Source organism: Capra hircus, chromosome 8, assembly GCF_001704415.2.
Source record: "Capra hircus breed San Clemente chromosome 8, ASM170441v1, whole genome shotgun sequence".
In the NCBI taxonomy this organism is placed as follows: Eukaryota; Metazoa; Chordata; class Mammalia; order Artiodactyla; family Bovidae; genus Capra; species Capra hircus.
In genome coordinates this window covers 28610858-28630766 of record NC_030815.1, presented here as the reverse complement: position 1 = coordinate 28630766, position 19909 = coordinate 28610858, and the positions used below count along the sequence as shown (strand labels likewise).

General features: G+C 38.6%; 1 protein-coding gene across 1 annotated transcript in view; it reads left to right on the top strand.

Annotated features, from left to right (window-relative positions):
- CCDC171 (coiled-coil domain containing 171) overlaps positions 1-19909 on the top strand; it is a 351122-nt gene that overhangs the window by 35868 nt on the left and 295345 nt on the right. Inside the window, exon 7 of the mRNA XM_005683650.3 lies at positions 17789-17935. Coding sequence (XP_005683707.1) covers positions 17789-17935 — 147 coding nt within the window. The remainder of the gene's footprint in view (positions 1-17788; positions 17936-19909) is intronic.

Below are 19909 nucleotides of genomic sequence, written 5' to 3'. Positions count from 1 at the left end.
AATTTCTAAGTTTCAGTTATTTCATGCAGTGCTTCCATAAACATCAAGTATTTTTATGTGGGATGTATTTGGTGTATTTGCAATTATTAGATAAAATATATGCTAAGTTATTCTCCCAAGTGGTTGTATCAATTTGAGAGAAGACTTTCTCTTCCCTTGAAGTCTCTTGAACCCTTGGTATTTTTCAGATTTAGTTTCTTTTGCATTAGAAGGTATGTTAAATTTCTCTTGCTTAAATTTCTGTTTACCTGACATTGCTCATGTTATGTTTATTGGTCATTCATGTTTCTTCTTTTGTGAACTGCAATTTTATTTTTTCCCCTTTATCCTTTTTGTTTGTATATTCTTATTGATTTATAGGAGTTTCAAATATATTTGATAACTTGGTTACTTAAATCCCATGGCAAACATCTTTTTCCTCTTCGTGGAGACGTGAAAACAATTTACATTGTGTGCAGTTTTAAATTTTAATGTAGTTGAATGTATCACTATTTTCTTTTATTGATAGTACTTTTTTATGTCTTATATAACCTAAAGTCATGAAGAAAAAATATTTTTTTTTATAGAGAATGAAGGAGGGTTTAATTTTATTTTTTTCCAAATGGATAACCAACTGTCTGTACTAGTTATTCACCTATCTATGCTGTTACCACTTATTGATTTAAAATGTCATCTGTGTCATATATCAAATTCCTTTATAAAATCTACAGTTTGGTTCCTGGTGCTTTGTTCTGTTTCACTTACATGTTGGTCTGTTTCTAAATCAATACTAAATTGTTTTATTTGCCATGGCTTTAGAGTAAATCTTGATAGCAGATAAAGCAAACTCCCTTCTCCATATTCTTAATATATTTTCTGAGGGAGTAGGGAGGAGAGTTATTCTTAGCTTTTTAATCTTCCATATGAGTTTGAGAATTGACATGTTATTTATATTCCACCAAGAAACCTTGTAATTTTATTGGAATTGAATTGGATTTATAGGTCAGTTTGCCATAAATTGACATCCTTAATTTCTTCTGCTTTCCACTCTTTTTTTTTTTTTTTCTGTTTTTGAAGAGATTTCTTCAATTTTATATTACAACCTTTCTATTAAATTTTCTTTCTGGTTTTAAATTTTTTAATTTCCCAGAGTTGTTTCTTGTTCTTTGACTATACTTTTATATAGTAGACTCTTCTTGTTTTATGTTTGTAATACCTTATTTTTACTTTGTGGATGAAAGTCATACTTGTTCTGAAGGTGGTTCCCCTCCCCCTTCCTCCCTAGATTGTCTTTGTTTTCTCTGAATGTTTGATCCCGTTTGTCTGAATTTCACATGAAAAGCTTTCCTCAAGTGTCTGGTGATCCTTGTCTGTGTGTTCATGTTTAAGAAAGAAGCACTAAAAAGCTAGGAGAAAGCTCTTGTTGTGTGTGGAGCCCTTCCATTTAATTGGAGAACCTTTAAAAGGCCAGAATCTGTAGCTTTTTTCTCCTTGGCCTGGTTATTTCCCCACAAAGGAGCCTTCTAGTGTTTGTTGTTCTTATAGTACCTCAAGTGTAGGAGTCAGTGTTTTGGGAGCTGAGGAGAGAAACAGAGCTGTGAGGTTTCATCCCCCACAGTTTCCTAATCTCCTCTAATTTCTAATAAAGTGTCTTATCCTGTCCTTCAGTTGGGTCTGGTTTTCACGACCTCAGAACCTTTTTGGATCAGCCTTATTGGTTTGCAGATAAACTCTCTCTTTTTCCAGAATGGAGAGGGCCCTTTGTCTGGGAGGGAGTTGGCAGAGGACATCTGAGAACAGAGCTAACTGCTGCTTACAGAGGCTTCCCGCAGCGCTCCGTGTTCCCTGCCACTCCATGGCTTGGCTTCAGGGGTAATTGCTGCTTCCAATTTCTGATTTTTTTTTTATGGATATGAATTCAACTTGCTATTAGGCCCTGCCTTTTTTGAGTATTTAGCAAAGTTGAGAAAGCCGAAACCTAACAAACACACACTCACTTGTCCATTTGTTTTCCATCTTCCAAATTCGCTTTTGACATCTCTTGTTGGCTGTCATCTCTTCTGTCACTCACTTTTATTCTGTCTTCATTTAAGTGGGGTTTCAGGAGCAAGCAGAGATGATTGGATAGGTTTGATCCAGTCAACTTAACTCGTGATATCCTCTTTCTACTTATGACTTTTTGAGACCTTACAGTTTTACTTTTCATTTCATATTTGAGTTCTGGTTTTATGGAATGTTTTTAGTATGAAGAGCAGCCAGGGTGTTGGGTTTCATAGCTATAGTTCTTTTTTTCTTTCCAGTTTTATTGAGACATAATTGATTCTCCTCCTCCTCCTGCGTGCATCCTCAGTCCTGTCCTACTCTTTATGACACCATGGACTGTAGCCTGCTAGGCTCCTCTGTCCATGAAATTTCCCAGGCAAGAATATTGGAGTGGGTTGCCATTTGCTACTCCGGGGGATCTTCCAGACCCAGGGATTGAACCCATGTTTCTTGTATCTCCTGAATTGGCAGGCAGATTCTTGACCACAGCACCACCTGGAAAGTCCAGTACAATATGGTATTGTTAACTGTAGTCGTCATATCTTAATATTCAATTTATAGCATGTTAATAAATATGTTATGGCATACAGTATTTCCATGGCATACAGTCTTTCCATAATACTGTATTGGAAACATTGTTGAATTTAAAAAAAGCACCTAACTTGTGATGAGGGACTGATACTCATTTTCTCCATTTACGAAAGAGAGACACATGGTATGGTAATGTAATTCTTTGAAAGCAAAGTCACAAAACAGTCAGAAACCTAGCTCATTATTAATTTTATATTAAATATCACTCACCTTGGGCTTCCCTGGGGGCTCAGCTGGTAAAGAATCCACCTGCAAATGTGGGAGACCTGGGTTCGATCCCTGGGTTGGAAAGATTCCCTTGGAGAAGGGATCAGCTGCCCACTCCAGTATTCTGGCCTGGAGAATGCCATGGAGTGTTTAGTCCATGTAGTTGCAAAGAGTCGGATATGACTGAGTGACTTTCACTCACCTCATGTCTATTTAAGGATAGCCTGTCTACTTCAGTACAGATCTTGCACGTGATGTTCAACATGAATACTCAGTTGACGATGAGGACCCCAAAGCATCTCCTACAGTTCTAGCTCTGCAGCTATGAGACTGTCACATGAAGACGCATATACACAATAGATGAGTCACTGACTGTATGCGTGTTGATTATTCACTGCATGCATGGTGATGACGACTGTTGAGTAGAAGTGAATCGTCCTAATGGTCTTCATCCTTGTCATCTTCATGCTGAGTAGGCTGAGGAGGAGAGGCTGGTGTTGCTGTCTCAGGGGTGGCAGAGGTGGGAGAGATGGAGAACATGAAAGGGGAGGCAAGAGAGGCAGGCGTACTTGGCGTATCTTTACAGAGAGACATTGTCATTTCTGACTGCCGTTTTTGCTTTTTCATTTTTCTAAAAGTGTTTCTATATGATACCAACCTATCTTCCATTGTTTGGCTTAGTTTCAGTGCCCATGTCGTGGAGGGTTCCATGTTGTAAAAGAAGTCCTTTGCTGTTCAGTCCCTAATTCGTGTTCAGCTCTTTGCTACCCCACGAATCGCAGCGTGCCAAGCCTCCCTGCCCCTCAGAGAAGTCAAAAGCAGTCTTAAAACCAGCGTCAGTTTGTTTTCTGGCACTGCGTCTTCTATGTCATCTTCCTCATCATCTGACACTGGTTTGGAAATACTCATCTCCATTGAGTCATCTTCTGTTAATTCCTCTAGTGTGCTGTTTATCAGTCTTGAATTTCTCCAAGATTTATATCTTGAAACCCTTCATCCCCCCATCTTTTTTTTTTTTCATATCTATAATCTCTTTCATGATTTCCTTGATTGAGTCGGTCATAAATTCTGTGAAGTCATGGATAACATCTGGACATAGTTTTCTCTAGCAGAGATTTATTATTTCAGAGTTGATGGCTTGCACATCTTTTTCTATAATGATGCCATTTTTCAATGCTGTAATTCTTCCAGACTTATATGATGTTGTTTCTATCAGGGCTCTCTTCCATAGCATTAACCACCCTTTCTATAGAGTACCGTGTGTGTTGTTGTTCCGTCACCCAGTCGTGTCTGACTCTTTGCCACCCCATGGATTGCAGCCTGCCAGCCCTTTCTGTCCATCGCCTGCCAGCCCTTTCTGTCCATCTCCATCTCCCACAGTTTGCCCAAGTTCATGTCCATTGCATTGGTCATGACATCCAACCATCTAATCCTCTGATTCCCTCTTTTCTTTCTCCCCTCAATCTGTCCAGCATCAGGGACTTTTCTAATGAGTCAGCTGTTTGCATCAGGTGATCAAAATATTGGAGCTTCAGCTTCAGCATTAGTCCTTCCAGTGAATATTCAGGGTTGATTTCTTTTAAGATTGACTGGTTTGATCTCTTTGCTGTCCAAGGGACTCTCTGGAGTCTCCTCCACCATCACAGTTCGAAGGCATCAATTCTTGGCGTCCTGCCTTCTTTATGGTCCAGCTCTCACAACCGTATGTGACCACTGGAAAGACCATAGCCTTGACTATATGGACCTTTGTTGGCAGAATGATGTCTCTGCTTTCAAACACACTGTCTAGGTTTGTCATAGCTTTCCTGCTAAGAAGCAGTTGTCTTCTGATTTCATGGCTGCAGTCACCAGCCGCACTGATTTTTCCCAAGAAGAGGAAATCTCTCACTACTTCCATCTTTTCCCCTTCTATTTGCCATGATGTAATGGGGCCTGATGCCATGATTGTAGCTTATTTATTTATTTATTTATTACCACTTAAAATAATTTATTAAAGTAAATGGATCATTGCACAAAAATCCACTGCATTTTTATATACCACCAGCAGTCAATTAGAAAGCGTCAATTTTTAGAAGTATCATGCAATGACTAAAGTATCAACAATGAAAAATAATGGACAAAAGTGTCAACAACAAAAAATAAAGTAACTAGGAATAACTGTAAAGTGAAAGAAAGAAAGTGAAGGTGCTCAGTCGTGTCCAACTCTTTGGGACCCCGTGGACTGTAGCCTGCCAGGCTCCTCTGTCCATGGGATTCTCCAGGCAAGAATACTGGAGTGGGTTACCATTTCCTTCTCCATGTAGCTTTTTTAATATTTAGTTTTAAGCAGACTTTTCCGCTCTCCTCCTTCACCCTCAGCAGGAGGTTCTTTAGTTCCTCTTTGCTCTCTGCCGTTAGAGTGGTATTATTTGCATATCTGAAGTTGATGTTTCTTGTGCCAGTCTTGGTTCCAGCTTGTAATTCATCCAGCCTGGCATTTCTCATGATGTGCTCAGCATATAGATTAAATAAACAGGGTGACAACAGACAGTCCTGTCATACTGCTATCTCAGTTGTGAGCCACTCAGTTCATACAGGGTTCTAACTGTTGCTTCTTGACCCACATACAGATTTCCCAGGAAACAGGTAAGATGGTCTGGTATTCCCATCTCTTTAAGAGCTTTCACATTTTGCTATGATCCACATGGTCAAAAACTTTAGTGTAGTTGATGAAACTAGATGTTTTTCTGGAATTACTGTGCTTTCTCTATGATCCAGCAAATGTTGGCAATTTGATCTCTGGTTCCTCTGCCTTTTCTAAACCCAGCTTGAGTATCTGGAAGTTCTTGGTTCACGTTAACGCTGAAGCCTAGAATGCAAGATTTTCAGCATGACCTTACTAGCATGGGAGATGAGTGCAAGTGTCTGATGGTCAGAACATTGTTTAGTACTACTCTTCTTGGGAATTGAGATGAGGATTGACCTTTTCCTGTGGCCACTGCTGGGTCTTCCAGATTTGCTGACATATTGAGTGCAATGCTTTGATAGCATCATCTTTCAGGGTTTTGAATAGCTCTCCTGGAATTCCATTGCATCCACTAGCTTTATTGACAGCAGTGCTTCCTAAGGTCCACGTGACTTCACACTGCAGAACGTCTGGCTCTGGCTGACTGACCACACCATTGTGGTTATCTGGATCATTAACATCTTTTTTGTACAGTTCTTCTGTGTATTTTTTCTGTCTCTTCTTGATCTCTTCTACTTCTATACCTCTACTGTTTCTGTCTTTTATTGTACCCATCTTTGGATGGAATGTTCCCTTGCTATTTCCAGTTTTCCTGAAGAGATCGCTAGTCTTTCCCCTTCTGTGGTTTCCCTCTATTTTTATGCACTGTTCATTGAAGAAGGCCTTCTTTTCTCCCTTTGTAATTCTCTGGAACTCTGTGTTTAGCTGGGTGAACATTTCCCTTTCTCCCTTGCTTTCCTCTTTTCTTCATTCTTCAACTATTTGTAAAGCCTCTTTGGATAACCACTTTTCCTTCTTCTCTTCTTTGGATGGTTTGTTCGCTGCCTCCTGTACAATATTACCAACCTCTGTCCATAGTTCCTCAGGCACACTGTTTACTAGCTCTCATCCCTTGAATCTGTTCATCACCTCCACTGCATGTTATAGGGGATTTGATTTAAGTCGTACCTGGCTAGCTTAGTGGTTTTCCCGCTTTCTTTAGTTTAAGCCTGAATTTTGCTATGAGAAACTGATTATCTGAGCCACAGTTAGCTCCAGGTCTTGTTTTTGTTGACTGTGTTCAGCTGTTCCATCTTTGGCTACAAAGAATTTAATCAGTTTGATTTCAGTATTGACCATTTGGTGATGTCCATGTATATAGTCATCTCTTGTGTTGCTGAAAAAGGGTGTTTTCTATAAATAGTACATTCTCTTGGCAGAATTCAGTTAACCATTGCCCTGCTTCATTTTTTACTCCAAGGCCAAACTGGCCTGTTACTCCAGGTATCTCTTGACTTCCTACTTTTGCATTCCAACCCCAGTGATGATTATAACATCTTTTTAAAGTGTTAGTTATAGGAGATCTTCTAGGTCTTCATAGAACTGATCAGCTTCAGCTTCTTGGGCATTGGTAGTAGAGGCATAGGCCTGAATTGCTGTGATGTTGAATGGTTTGCCTTGGAAACAAACCAAGATCATTCTGTCATTTTTGAGGTTGCACCTAAGTACTGCATTTTGGACTCTTGTTGACCTTGAAGGCTACTCCATTTCTTCTGTGAAATCTTGCCTGCAGTAGTAGATATAATGGTCATCTGAATTAAATTTGCCTGTTCCTGTCCATTTTAATTCACTGATTTCTAAGATGTTGATGTTTATTCTTACCATTTCCTGCTTGACCACTTCCAGTTTACCTTGATTTATGGACCTAACATTCTAGGTTCCTATGTAATACTGTTCTTTGCAGCATCAGATTTTACTTCCATCACCAGACATATCCATAGCCAAGCATCATTTCCACTTTGGCCCAGCTGCTTCATTCTTTCTGGGGCTTTAGTAGCATATTGGACACCTTCTGACCTGGAGGACTCATCTTTCCATGTCGTATCTTTTTGTCTTTTTATACAGTTCATGAGGTTCTCACAGCAAGTATACTGGGGTGGTTTGCCATTCCCTCCTCCGGTGGATCACATATGTCAGAACTTTCCACTATGACCCATCCATCTTTGGTGGCTTTACATGGCATGGCTCATAGCTTCATTGAGTTATGCAAGTTCCTTCACCACAACAAGGCAGTGATTTGTGAAGGGGACTTTATGACCCCCTGATCTAGAGCCTGAATTAGAGATGTTGTGTTTTGGGCAGGTAGACCATTTCAGTGTCTTTAGTGTTAAACAGTTCTTTTTCTTTGGGATGGTCTTGCTCCCTGTCTCCTGTAAAATGTCATGAAACCTCCATCCACGGCTGTCTGAGGAGGCCTTACAAATAGCTGTAAAAAGAAGAGAGGTGAAAAGCAAAGATAAAAAGGAGAGATATACCCATTTGAATGCAGAGTTCCAAATAATAGCAAGGAGAGATAAAAAAGCCTTCCTCAGTGATCAGTGTAAAGAAATAGAGGAAAACAATAAATGGGAAAGACTAGAGATCTCTTCAAGAAAATGAGAGATAGCAAGGGAACATTTCATGCAAAGATGGGCTCAATAATGGACAGAAATGGACCTAACAGAAGCTGAAGATATTAAGAAGAGGTGTCAAGAATACACAGAAGAACTATACAAAAAAAAGCTTCACGACCCAGATAATCACAATGGTGTGATCACTCACCTAGAGCCAGACATCCTGGAATGTGAGGTCAAGTGGACCTTAGGAAGCATCACCAAGAACAAAGCTAGTGGAGATGATGTAATTATAGTTGCGCTATTTCAAGTCCTGAAAGATGACGCTGTGAAACTGCTGCACTCAGTACGCCAGCAAATTTGGAAAACTCAGCCGTGGCCACAGGACTGGAAAAGGTCAGTTTCATTCCAGTCCCTAAGAAAGGCAATGCGAAAGAATGCTCAAACTACTGCACAATTGCACTCATCTCACACGCTAGTAAAGTAATATTCAAAATTCTCCAAGCCAGGCTTCAACAATATGTGATCTGTGAACTTCCAAATGTTCAAGCTGGTTTTAGAAAAGATAGAGGAACCAGAGATCAAATTGCCAACATCCGCTGGATCATGGACAAGCAAGAGAGTTCCAGAAAAACATCTATTTCTGTTTTATAGACTATGCCAAAGCCTTTGACCGTGTGGATCACAAATAACAGTGGAAACTTCTGAAAGAGATGGGATACCAGATCACCCGACCTGCCTCTTGAGAAATCTGTATGCATGTCAGGAAGCAACAGTTAGAACTGGACATGGAACAACAGACTGGTTCCAAATAGGAAAAGGAGTACGTCAAGGCTGTATATTGTCACTGTGCTTATTTAATTTATATGCAGAGTACATCATGAGAAACGCTGGGCTGGATGAAGCACAAGCTGGAATCAAGATTGCCGGGAGAAATATCAATAACCTCAGATATGCAGATGACACCACTTTTATGGCAGAAAGTGAAGAACTAAAGAGCCTTTTGATGAAAGTGAAAGAGGAGAGTGAAAACGTTGGCGTAAAGCTCAGTTCAATTCAGTTCAGCCGCTCAGTTGTGTTTGACTCTTTGCGCTGCACCGTGCCAGGCCTCCCTGTCCATCACCAACTGCCTGAGTCTACCCAAACCCATGTCCATTGAGTCGGTGATACCATCCAACCATCTCATCCTCTGTCGTCCCCTGCTCCTCCTGCCTCCAACCCCTCCCAGCATCAGGGTCTTTTCAGATGAGTCAGCTCTTTGCATCAGGTGGCCAAAGTATTGGAGTTTCAGTTTCAACATCAGTCCTTCCAATGAACACCAAGGGTTGATCTCCTTTAGGATAGACTGGTTGGATCTCCTTGCAGTCCAAGGGACTCTCAAGAGTCTTCTCCAACATCACAGTTCAAAAGCATCAATTCTTTTGGCATTCAGCTTTCTTATTGTCCAACTCTCACATCCATACATGACTCATGGAAAAACCATAGCCTTGACTAGGTGGACCATTGTTGACAAAGTAATGTCTCTGCTTTTGAATATGCTGTCTAGGTTGGTCATAACTTTCCTTCCAAGGAGTAAGCGTCTTTTAATTTCATGGCTGCAGTCACCATCTGCAGTGATTTTGGAGCCCCCCAAAATAAAGTCTGACACTGTTTCCCCATCTATTTCCCATGAAGTGATGGGACCTGATGCCATGATCTTAGTTTTCTGAATGTTGAGCTTTAAGTCAGCTTTTTCACTCTCCTCTTTCACTTTCATCAAGAGGCTTAGTTCTTCACTTTCTGCCATAAGGGTGGTGTCATCTGCATATCTGAGGTTATTGATATTTCTTCTGGAAATCTTGATTTCAGCTTGTGCTTCATCCAGCCCAGCGTTTCTCATGATGTACTCTGCATCTAAGTTAAATAAGCAGGGTGACCATATACAGCCTTGACGTACTCCTTTTCCTATTTGGAACCAGTCTGTTGTTCCATGTCCAGTTCTAACTGTTGCTTCCTGACCTGCATACAGGTTTCTCAAGAGACAGGTCAGGTGGTCTGGTATTCCCATCTCTTTCAGAATTTTCCACTGTTTTTTGTGATCCACACGGTCAAAGGCTTTGGCATAGTCTATAAAGCAGAAATAGATGTTTTTCTGGAACTCTCTTGCTTGTTTGATGATCCAGTGGATGTTGGCAATTTGATCTCTGGTTGCACTTCCTTTTCTAAAACCAGCTTGAACATCTGGAAGTTCACGGATCACATATTGTTGAAGCCTGGCTTGGAGAATTTTGAACATTACTTTACTAGCATGTGAGATGAGTGCAATTGTGTGGTAGTTTGAGCATTCTTTGGCATTACCTTTCTTAGGGATTGGAATGAAAACTGACCTTTTCCAGTCCTGTGGCCACTGCTGAGTTTTCCAAATTTGCTGGCGTACTGAGTGCAGCACTTTCACAGCATCATCTTTCAGGATTTGAAATAGCGCAACTGTAATTCCATCATCTCCACTAGCTTTGTTCTTAATGATGCTTCCTAAGGCCCACTTGAGTTCATATTCCAGTATGTCTGGCTCTAGGTGAATGTGAGTGATCTCACCATCGTGATTATTTGGGTTGTGAAGATCTGTTTTGTACAGTTCTTTTGTGTATTCTTGACACCTCTTCTTAACATCTTCTGCTTCTGTTAGGTCCATACCATTTCTATCCTTTATTGAGCCCATCTTTGCATGAAATGTTCCCTTGGTATCTCTCATTTTCTTGAAGAGATCTCCAGTCTTTCCCATTCTATTTTTTCCCTCTATTTCTTTGCACTGATCGCTGATGAAGACTTTCTTATCTCTCCTTGCTTTTCTTTGGAACGCTGTATACAAATGGGTATATCTTTCCTTTCGCTTCTCTTCTTGTCACAGCTATTTGTAAGGCCTCCTCAGGCAGCCATTTTGCATTTCTTTTTCTTGAGGATGGTCTTAATCCCTGTCTCCTGTACAGTGCATCAGGCACCCTGTCTTATCAGATCTAGTCCCTTAAATCTATTTCTCACTTCCACTGTATAGTCATAACAGATTTTATTTATGTCATACCTGAGTGGTCTAGTGGTTTTCCCCATTTCTTTAATTTAAGTCTGAATTTGGCAATAAGGAGTTCATGATCTGAGCCACAGTCAGCTCCTGGTCTTGTTTTTGCTAACTGTATAGAGCTTCTCCATCTTTGGCTGCAAAGAATATAATGAGTCTGATTTTAGTGTTGACCATCTGGTGATGTCCATGGGTAGAGTCTTCTCTTGTGTTGTTGGAAGAGGGTATTTGCTTTGCTCTGACCAGTGCATTCTCTTGGCAGAACTCCACTAGCCCTAGCCCTGCCTCATTTTGTACTCCAATGCTAAATTTGCCTGTTACTACCTAGTAGTAGTAACTTGACTTCCTACTTTTGTGTTCCAGTCCCCCATAATGAAAAGGACATCTTTTTTGGGTGTTAATTCTAGAAGGTCTTGTAGATCTTCATAGAACCGTTCAGCTTCAGCTTCTTCAGCGTTCCAGGTTAGGGCATAGACTTGGATTACTGTGATATTGAATGGTTTGCCTTGGGAACAAACAGAGATCATTCTGTCGTTTTTGAGATTGCATCCAAGTACTGCATTTTGGACTCTCTTGTTGACTGTGATAGCTACTCCATTTCTTCTAAGGGATTCCTGCCTCCAGTAGTAGATATAATGGTCATCTGAGTTAAATTCACCCATTCCAGTCCATCTTAGTTCACTGATTCCTAGAATGTTGATGTTCACTCTTGCCATCTCCTGTTTGACCACTTCCAATTTGCCTTGATTCATGGACCTAACATTCCAGGTTCCTATGCAGTATTTCTCTGTACAACATCGAACCTTGCTTCTATCACCAGTCCCGTCCACAACTGGGTGTTGTTTTTGCTTTGGCTCCATCCCTTCATTCTTTCTGGAGTTATTTCTCCACTGATCTCCACTAGCATAATGGGCACCTTCTGGCCTGGGGAGTTCATCTTTCAGTGTCCTATCATTTTGCCTTTCATACTGTGCATGGGGTTCTCAAGGCAAGAATACTGAGGGTGGTTTGCCATTCCCTTCTCCAGTAGACCACATCTGTCAGAACTCTCCACATTCAGAAAACTAAGATCACGGCATCAGGTCCCATCACTTCATGGCAAATAGATGCAGAAACAGTGGAAACAGTGACAGACTTTATTATTTTGGGCTCCAAAATCACTGCAGATGGAGACTACAGCCATGAAATTAAAAGACGCTTACTCCTTGGAAGTAAACTTATGACCAACCTAGACAGCATATTAAAAAGCAGAGACATTTCTTTGCCAACAAAGGTCCATCTAGTCAAGGCTATGGTTTTTCCAGTAGTCATGTACGGATGTGAGAGTTGGAGTATATGAAGGGTGAGTGCTGAGGAATTCATGCTTTTGAACTGTGGTGTTGGAGAAGACTCATGAGAGTCCCTTGGACTGCAAGGAGATCCAACCAGTCCATCGTAAAGGAGCTCAGTCCTGGGTGTTCATTGGAAGGACTGATGTTGAAGCTGAAACTCCAATCCTTTGGCCACCTGATGTGAAGAACTGACTCCCTGGAAAAGACCCTGATGCTGGGAAAGATTGAAGGTGGGAGGAGAAGGGGACGACAGAGGATGAGATGGTTGGGTGGCATCACCTACTCAATGGACATGAGTTTGAGTAATTTCCAGGAGTTGGTGATGGACAGGGAGGCATGGCGTCCTGCAGTCTATGGAGTCACGAAGAGTTGGACACAACTGAGCGACTGAACTGAACTGAGTGTTAAACATATGGGATTGTGGGTGGCGAGGGGCGGCTTGTTCAATGACAAGAGAACTTTAAAAGGCAGTCACTTACTGGCAAGATATTTCCTGACTTAAAGGACAAAGCATCTATGGACCCAATCCAGAAAATGTATTCTTGTTGTTTAGGCCTTCTTGTTAGGCCTTCTTGTCCCTTGTACAGCCAAGGGACTTTCAGCTCAGGGGTTAACAGCTTTATAGAAAAGGGCAGAACTAATCATAAATCCAACTTCATTTTCACAGAACAATAGAGTTAGTCTATTTCTTCCTGCCTTAAACCCTATATGCTTGCTTCTCTTCCTTATGAATAAATGTCATTAAGGTATTTTTTTCTAGAATAAGGCATTTTGGTCTGCATTAAAAACCTGTTCAGGCAGATATCCTTTCTGCTCAGTGATTTTCTTTTTTTTTAATTGAATTATAGCTGATTTACAACATTGTGCTAATTTCTTCTGTACAACAAAGTAACTTAAAATGATTTAAAAGTGATTTTAAAAATGTATATACATTTAAAAAATATTCTTTTCCATTATGGTTTATCCTAGGAGATTGAATATATTAGTAGTTTCTTGTGCTATATAATAGAAGGTTGTTTATCCATTCTAAATGCAATAGTTTCTGTCTAGCAACCCCAGACTCCCAGTCCATCTTCACCTTCCCACCTCCTCCTTAGCAACAAGTCTGTTCTCTGTGTCTGTGAGTCTGTTTCTCTTTTGTAGATAGGTTCATTTGTGCCATGTCTTAGTCCTCCGTGATTTTCTTAAAGGAATCTGGGAACTTATCTGCTGCCTCTCAGTTGTCAGAAATTGCTTTTCCTGTTATCTTTGCATTTTTTAAAGCCAAACTTCTTTTTAAAATTATCAAACCATTGTTTGCTGGCATTAAACTCTCCAGCTTTAGGTCCTTCACCTTCCTTTTGCTTTAAGTAGTCATACAGTAACTTCGCTTTTTTTCTAATCATGTTAGAGTCTATAGGTGTGGCTTTCTTAGAGCAATGCTGCACCCACCTAAAAGCTGCCTTTTCAGTATAAGATAAAAAAGATATATCGCCAGAAGTGCAAAGTTTTCACACCTGCTCTTGTAGCTGCGGCCATGGCATCACTGATTTCTTTTTCTTTTATAATGGTCCCTACAGTAGATTCATTTATCTTGAAATGGAAGGCAGTCACAGCTATAGACCTGAAGCTATGGTACCTATCAAGCAGTTCAACTTTTTCTTGTTATGTCATGATTTTTCTTTGCTTCTAGGGAGCACTTCCAACATCAGTAGTCATACTTTATATGGGTCCCGTGGTGTTATTCAGGGTTTACAGTATTGCAGTAAATGGTGAAAAAAGTGAGAACTGAGAGAGAGAGAGAGAGATTGATCAATCACTTTTTGCTGCAGTATGAAAGTTACTGGAAAGATGAATTGCTCATGTGGAGATGACTAGCATCATGCCCATTTTAAGCAGATACTTGTAACATTTGAGCTCACTTGAGCAAAGCAACAGGAGGTGGATACAAAATTATTACAGTCATATACTATGATTACAGTTAATTTTATGGAGTTATAACATTTCATCTTTATGTTTACATTTCTTTGGAATATGAGGCCATGTACAGTCTGTATGTGCATAAGTTTTGATAAATTTTAATTTTTAATAATAGATTTATGTGTATTTTATAGTGGTAAATGATAAAATGGACTAGAACCTACATCTGTTTTATGCATTCTTGACATACCTAACTTAAAATTTTTTAAAAAATATTTCTAGGCTATGCACTTTGTGAGGTTTTTCAAATTGTCACAAGTCTCCAAAAAATTATCCAAAGTATTTATTGAAAAAAATTATGTAGAAGTGGACCGATGCGGTTGAAACACATACCCATGTTGTTCCAGAGCCAACTGTATATATAATATATACACACATGCATCTGTCTGCTGTATACCATATTTTTTAATCTGTTTATCCACTGATAGACATTAAGGTTATTTCCATGTCTTGGCTGTTATAGTAAGACTATTGATTTTCAGGGCCATCAAGAGTTGGAAGAAGGGAGTGTGGAATTGGGGCAAGTTTAAATGCCACAAAACTTGCTGTTCTTACTGAGATTCAGATGATTTTATATGGTTAAAATGCTTGTTAGGTAAATTGTAAGCATTTGGTTAATTTCTAGTTATGAAAAAATTTGATCTTGATAGATCAAGATAGAGTGTTGGCTCAGTAGTTGTGGCGTAGCGGCTTAGTTGCCCCGCAGCGTGTGGAATCCTCCCAGACTAGGGATTGAACCCATGTCTCCGGCACTGGCAGATAGATTCTTACCCACTGCACCACCACGGAAGTCCTTGCCAGTGTTCTTGTAGCTGTAATGGCGGAAAGAATTTTCGGTGGTCCTTACTCTGCCTTTCTGGAACTATTTATGTTCTCTGAAGATATTCTGAAGTTTTCGTCTCTTTGTATATATTCCTCTCAGGGAATGTTTTTCGTCCTCCCTGTTTGATTTAGAACTCATCTTTTATGTTGGGGAATTTTTAAAATATCACGTTTTCTTGTGTTTAAGAGTGAGGGACTAAAAAACTTACTGGAAGCTTTTCAGTATTAGCTCCTTCAACCATGATCTTTGCTGTAGGATTATCTGGTGGATATTTGAAACAGATAAAACCTTCCTACCTTCCCCAACTAACGAAGATGAAGGAAGCAGAAAACTAGATTGAGTCATTGTCAAAATCCCAGGCTTATATTGCTCCATCAACGAACAGAAAGAAACAGTTAGGGAGCAAATAATTTCAGTCTTCTTTAAATTCTACCAGAGAGTAAGAACGATAAGTAAAAAAGATAACATACCAAACTAATAATCCTGACACTAAACTGACAAGGATACAAGAAAAGATAATTATAGTCAACCTCACTCATGAATATAGGTGCAAAAATATATAAAATTAGCCAACTGAATATAGCAAAATAGAAAAAAAGATAAAATATAAAAAGCCTTTAAGAAATGCCAAGGGAGTCTAACATTAGGAAACTAATCAAGGTAATTTTAATTAATGTAACCTGTTAGCTTAATTCTGTAATATAAGTTTCTTACATAATTATGTGACTAGAATGTGAACAGAATTCCTAAAAACTACACTATACTGAGGAAGACTTTTTTTTTCAGAAAAAACTGTGTAGGTATACCTACATCCAATAATGTATAGTAATTATCACATCATATTAGTGATGACAACTTCTGCATTAAAACTGTGATTTTTAGGTCAGAATTTCATCTACATTTTGAAAGACTTTTATTTGAAAGCTGTCTGTTAAGTGATATTTAATATAAGTCAAGCATCATAAAATGAAAGTGCTAACTGATCAGCAGTTCATTTTCCAGTTCTTTTTTATAGGATTAAATTCAAACTCACATGGAGTGATGGGAATCCATTAGTGTAGTATTTGGAATGATTGTATTCTTTCTATACTATTTATCAATAGAATGGGAATCACAAGTCATCTGATAAATAAATCCTGTGAGACTTACTGAGTATTTTAACAGCTTTTACTTGATTTAATAGTGCTTGAAATAACTGCCATCCACTATGAGATAAGTTTTCCTGGTTATAGACTTTTTTAAAATTTCAAGTTACTTGTATTACTTTGTAATTAGCTTTGTGAATTGCTCTTTATTCTTTTTAATGTATACACATTAGTCTAAGTAGAGGGTTGAAAGTTGGAGATTATGTATCTGTAAATGAAGAAGGCATGTAATTTAACAGTGGATTTGAATTAATGCTATTGATTCCTTAAACGAGAAGGTCCTATCATATAGAATAATAATGGTGTCTGATACTTGTGTATGCTTAACGGTCTTAAACATGCTTTCATATATGAAAGTACTCTTATGATGTAATCAGATTACATAACGGTATTCATCATACCATTTGTTTCTGAATCCGGAGAGTCGTGATGAAAGCTGTGAGTGCTTCTGTTGGGTGTAGACAGTGTTGGCACACTCTTGGGGTGGTACCCAGCTTTGTTCTTATCTATGGTAGCTTAAAGATTGAAAACATATAAGTAGATGAACTTCTGTATATTAAGGAATTTCCATTACCTGAAGAAAATAATTCGTAAGAGTTCATATGAATATGAATGATAAATTATACATGAGGGAATGTGAAGAGAAGGAATTTAAATTTTGTTCTTCACTCTTTGATTGTGGACTATGCTGCCAGGTCCTTTCCAAACTTAGACTCTTTTATAGAGAATTATATTTGGTGCTTGCAACATTCTCACTCAGACTCTGATGACAACTTTTGAGTGGCTGGGAATACATGGAAAAATGTATATTTGCGTGTAATCTACATGTGTATGACCCTGAATAAGATGATGCTGGTGAGGCAAAAATGGTAAACAGGACTTTGTCAAAGACCTTAAGTGAGAATGATGAATCTAGATTACTTACTGTGGAAATATCTTTGATATATATGTTAACTTTATATTTGAACTTCTATAAAATTAAACTGATTTCTGAGTTTAGGTGGAAAAGAAGATTGAGAGATTTAAATAGAACTACTTGATGCTATTTATTTTCGGTAGTACAGCAAAGATTTAAAATCTTGAAAACTGAAGAGAAAATGAAATACAGCCATCTAGTGGTTGCAGCTTTAAAAGCTGTAAGCATAGAAAGTGTGAACTCACATAAAAATCTCTCAAGGGTCATTATTAGGTATTCAAGCTAATCATTCCTTATCACACAAGGGAGAAATGTACATTTGTTTTACTAAATATTTAAATAAAATTTTAATGAGAAGGGAAAACCTAGTATATGAGAGTTGAACTTTATGTAAATATTCTCAGAGGTCAGTTGAACTAGCAAACATTATAGTAAGCTATACACATTTTCAGTTGTAACATGTATTAATTATAAAGCTCCAGTAGTGCTTTTAAAATACATGTATACTCTGAAACATCACTGAATGATATCTAGACCTCTCTTGCTTATATAAATGAACCTATTATGATGGTTGAAGTACAGGTTTAGTTGCTCATTAAATTTTAGTCATTGTTGGCTTATAAACTTTAATGAACTATTTTCTAGGAGCAAGATAATGCTGTACAAAATATGCACAAGAAAGTAGAAAAATTAGAAGCTGAACACACGGAGTGTTCTGACCTTTTACGGCGACAAACAAGTGAACTTGAATTTAGTACTCAACGAGAGGAACGTCTTAGAAAAGAGTTTGAGGTATATTTTTTCATTTTTTTATAGCATATGTATGTTGTCCAGTAGGTAATTTAAGGTCAGAGAAAGTTTTTCTCTGCAATAAAACTATTTTGACATTTATTTATATTGAATATTGGGTTCCTTAAAAAACTTTTGTATCTGAGTACATTTTATTTTGCTCCTAATTAAAAAATACTCATTTAAAACAATTAATTGTCCTGAAAAATTTGGAAAGTTTGAAGGTAACTGTTAACATTACAGGGTTGGGGAAGCAACGCAGGAAAAGATTTGTATAAAAGATTTATATACCTAATATTAAATTCTAATTTGGAGTGTTTGAATCCTGTGTAGCTGCTTAGTTTTGTGAAATGTTTTTCAAGTTAGACTTTAGATTGGAGAGAAGCATTAATTTAAGAATTAAAAAAACGTGATTTTTATGGGTAAATGATACTGATAACCCCTTTAATCTTGAGAGATATCTAACTTATTTGTTAATTTTGAAAAAGGATTTTCTTTTTCTTTGTGGGAAATTATTTCAAAAATAAAGCACTCTTAAACATAATTTATAATTCTTATAAGGTAAATAAACATTTATAAAGAGTATTTAATGATAAAATGCTGAAGGTACTCTTGTTAAACTCACTTCTGTCATTTAACATTGTGCCAAGAATTTTAGCCAAAAATATATAAAAGTAAGAACAACAATAAGAATTACAATTTTTGGAAAGAAAGAGGTATGATTCTTATTTTTAGATAATATGGTAATAACCCTAAATAGTCAAGAAAATAAACTTTGAAATTATTGACGCCAGTAAGAACATTCAATAAGAAGGTCAAGAAGGAAATAATATATAATAATTATGTTTGCATCTTGCATACCAGCAATAATCAGAGTATGCTGCTGCTGCTGCGTCACTTCAGTCGTGTCCGACCCTGCGCGACCCCGTAGACGGCAGCCCACCAGGCTCCCCCGTCCCTGGGATTCTCCAGGCAAGAACACTGCAGTGGGTTGCCATTTCCTTCTCCAATCAGAGAATAAGAGACTAAAAATGTTTTTGTTACCACAGTGACAAAATAGATATACAGCTAACAACAAGTACATTAAAAATTATGAATTGTAACTGAGAGTCTTAAGAGAAAATGGTGAAACATTTTGGAAACACTTGGTGTACAGATATGAATCCTCCCTAAATTGTATTATGGGTTAAAGCAGTTCCAATAAAAAAATTCAGTGGAGGGCTTCCCTGTTGGCTTAGTGGTAAAGAATCTTCCTACCAATGCAGGAGACATGGGAATAGAAAGTATAAAGGTCACGAGATGTGACTGTGCTTGAAAAGTCGGAGAAACAGCAAGTAGGCCATTGTGGTTGAAATGTATTGAACAAGAGAGGAGATTAGTAGGGTGTATTGAATGGTACGTAGATGTTATAGAGTCTTGAAGGTCTTTTGGAATTTTGTAAGAACTTTGGCTTTCTTTCTGAGATATTAAGACATTGGGCAGTTTTGAGGAGAGGAGTGACGTGTCCCCTCTGATTTGTCTGTATGCTCTTTGGAAGACAGATTGTAAGAGGCCGCTTAGGAAACTATTAAAATAATCAGAGATTGTGGTGTTTGAGACCAAAGTAGAGGGAGAAGGCAATGACAACCCACTCCAGTACTCTTGCCTGGAGAATCCCGTGGACGGAGGAGCCTGGTGGGCTGCAGTCCATGGGGTCTCTAAGAGTCAGACATGACTGAGCGACTTCACTTTTACTTTTCACTTTCATGCATTGGAGAAGGAAATGGCAACCCACTCCAGTGTTCTTGCCTGGAGAATCCCAGGGATGGCGGAGCCTGGTGGGCACAGAGTCGGACACGACTGAAGTGACTTAGCAGCAGCAGCAGCAGTGGTAAAGGAGGTGGTCAGATTTTGTATGTGTTTTTAGAAGATAGAACCAGTAGGGTTTGCAGACTCACTGGGCCTGGCTTGTGAGAGATAAAGAAAGGGAATAAAGGA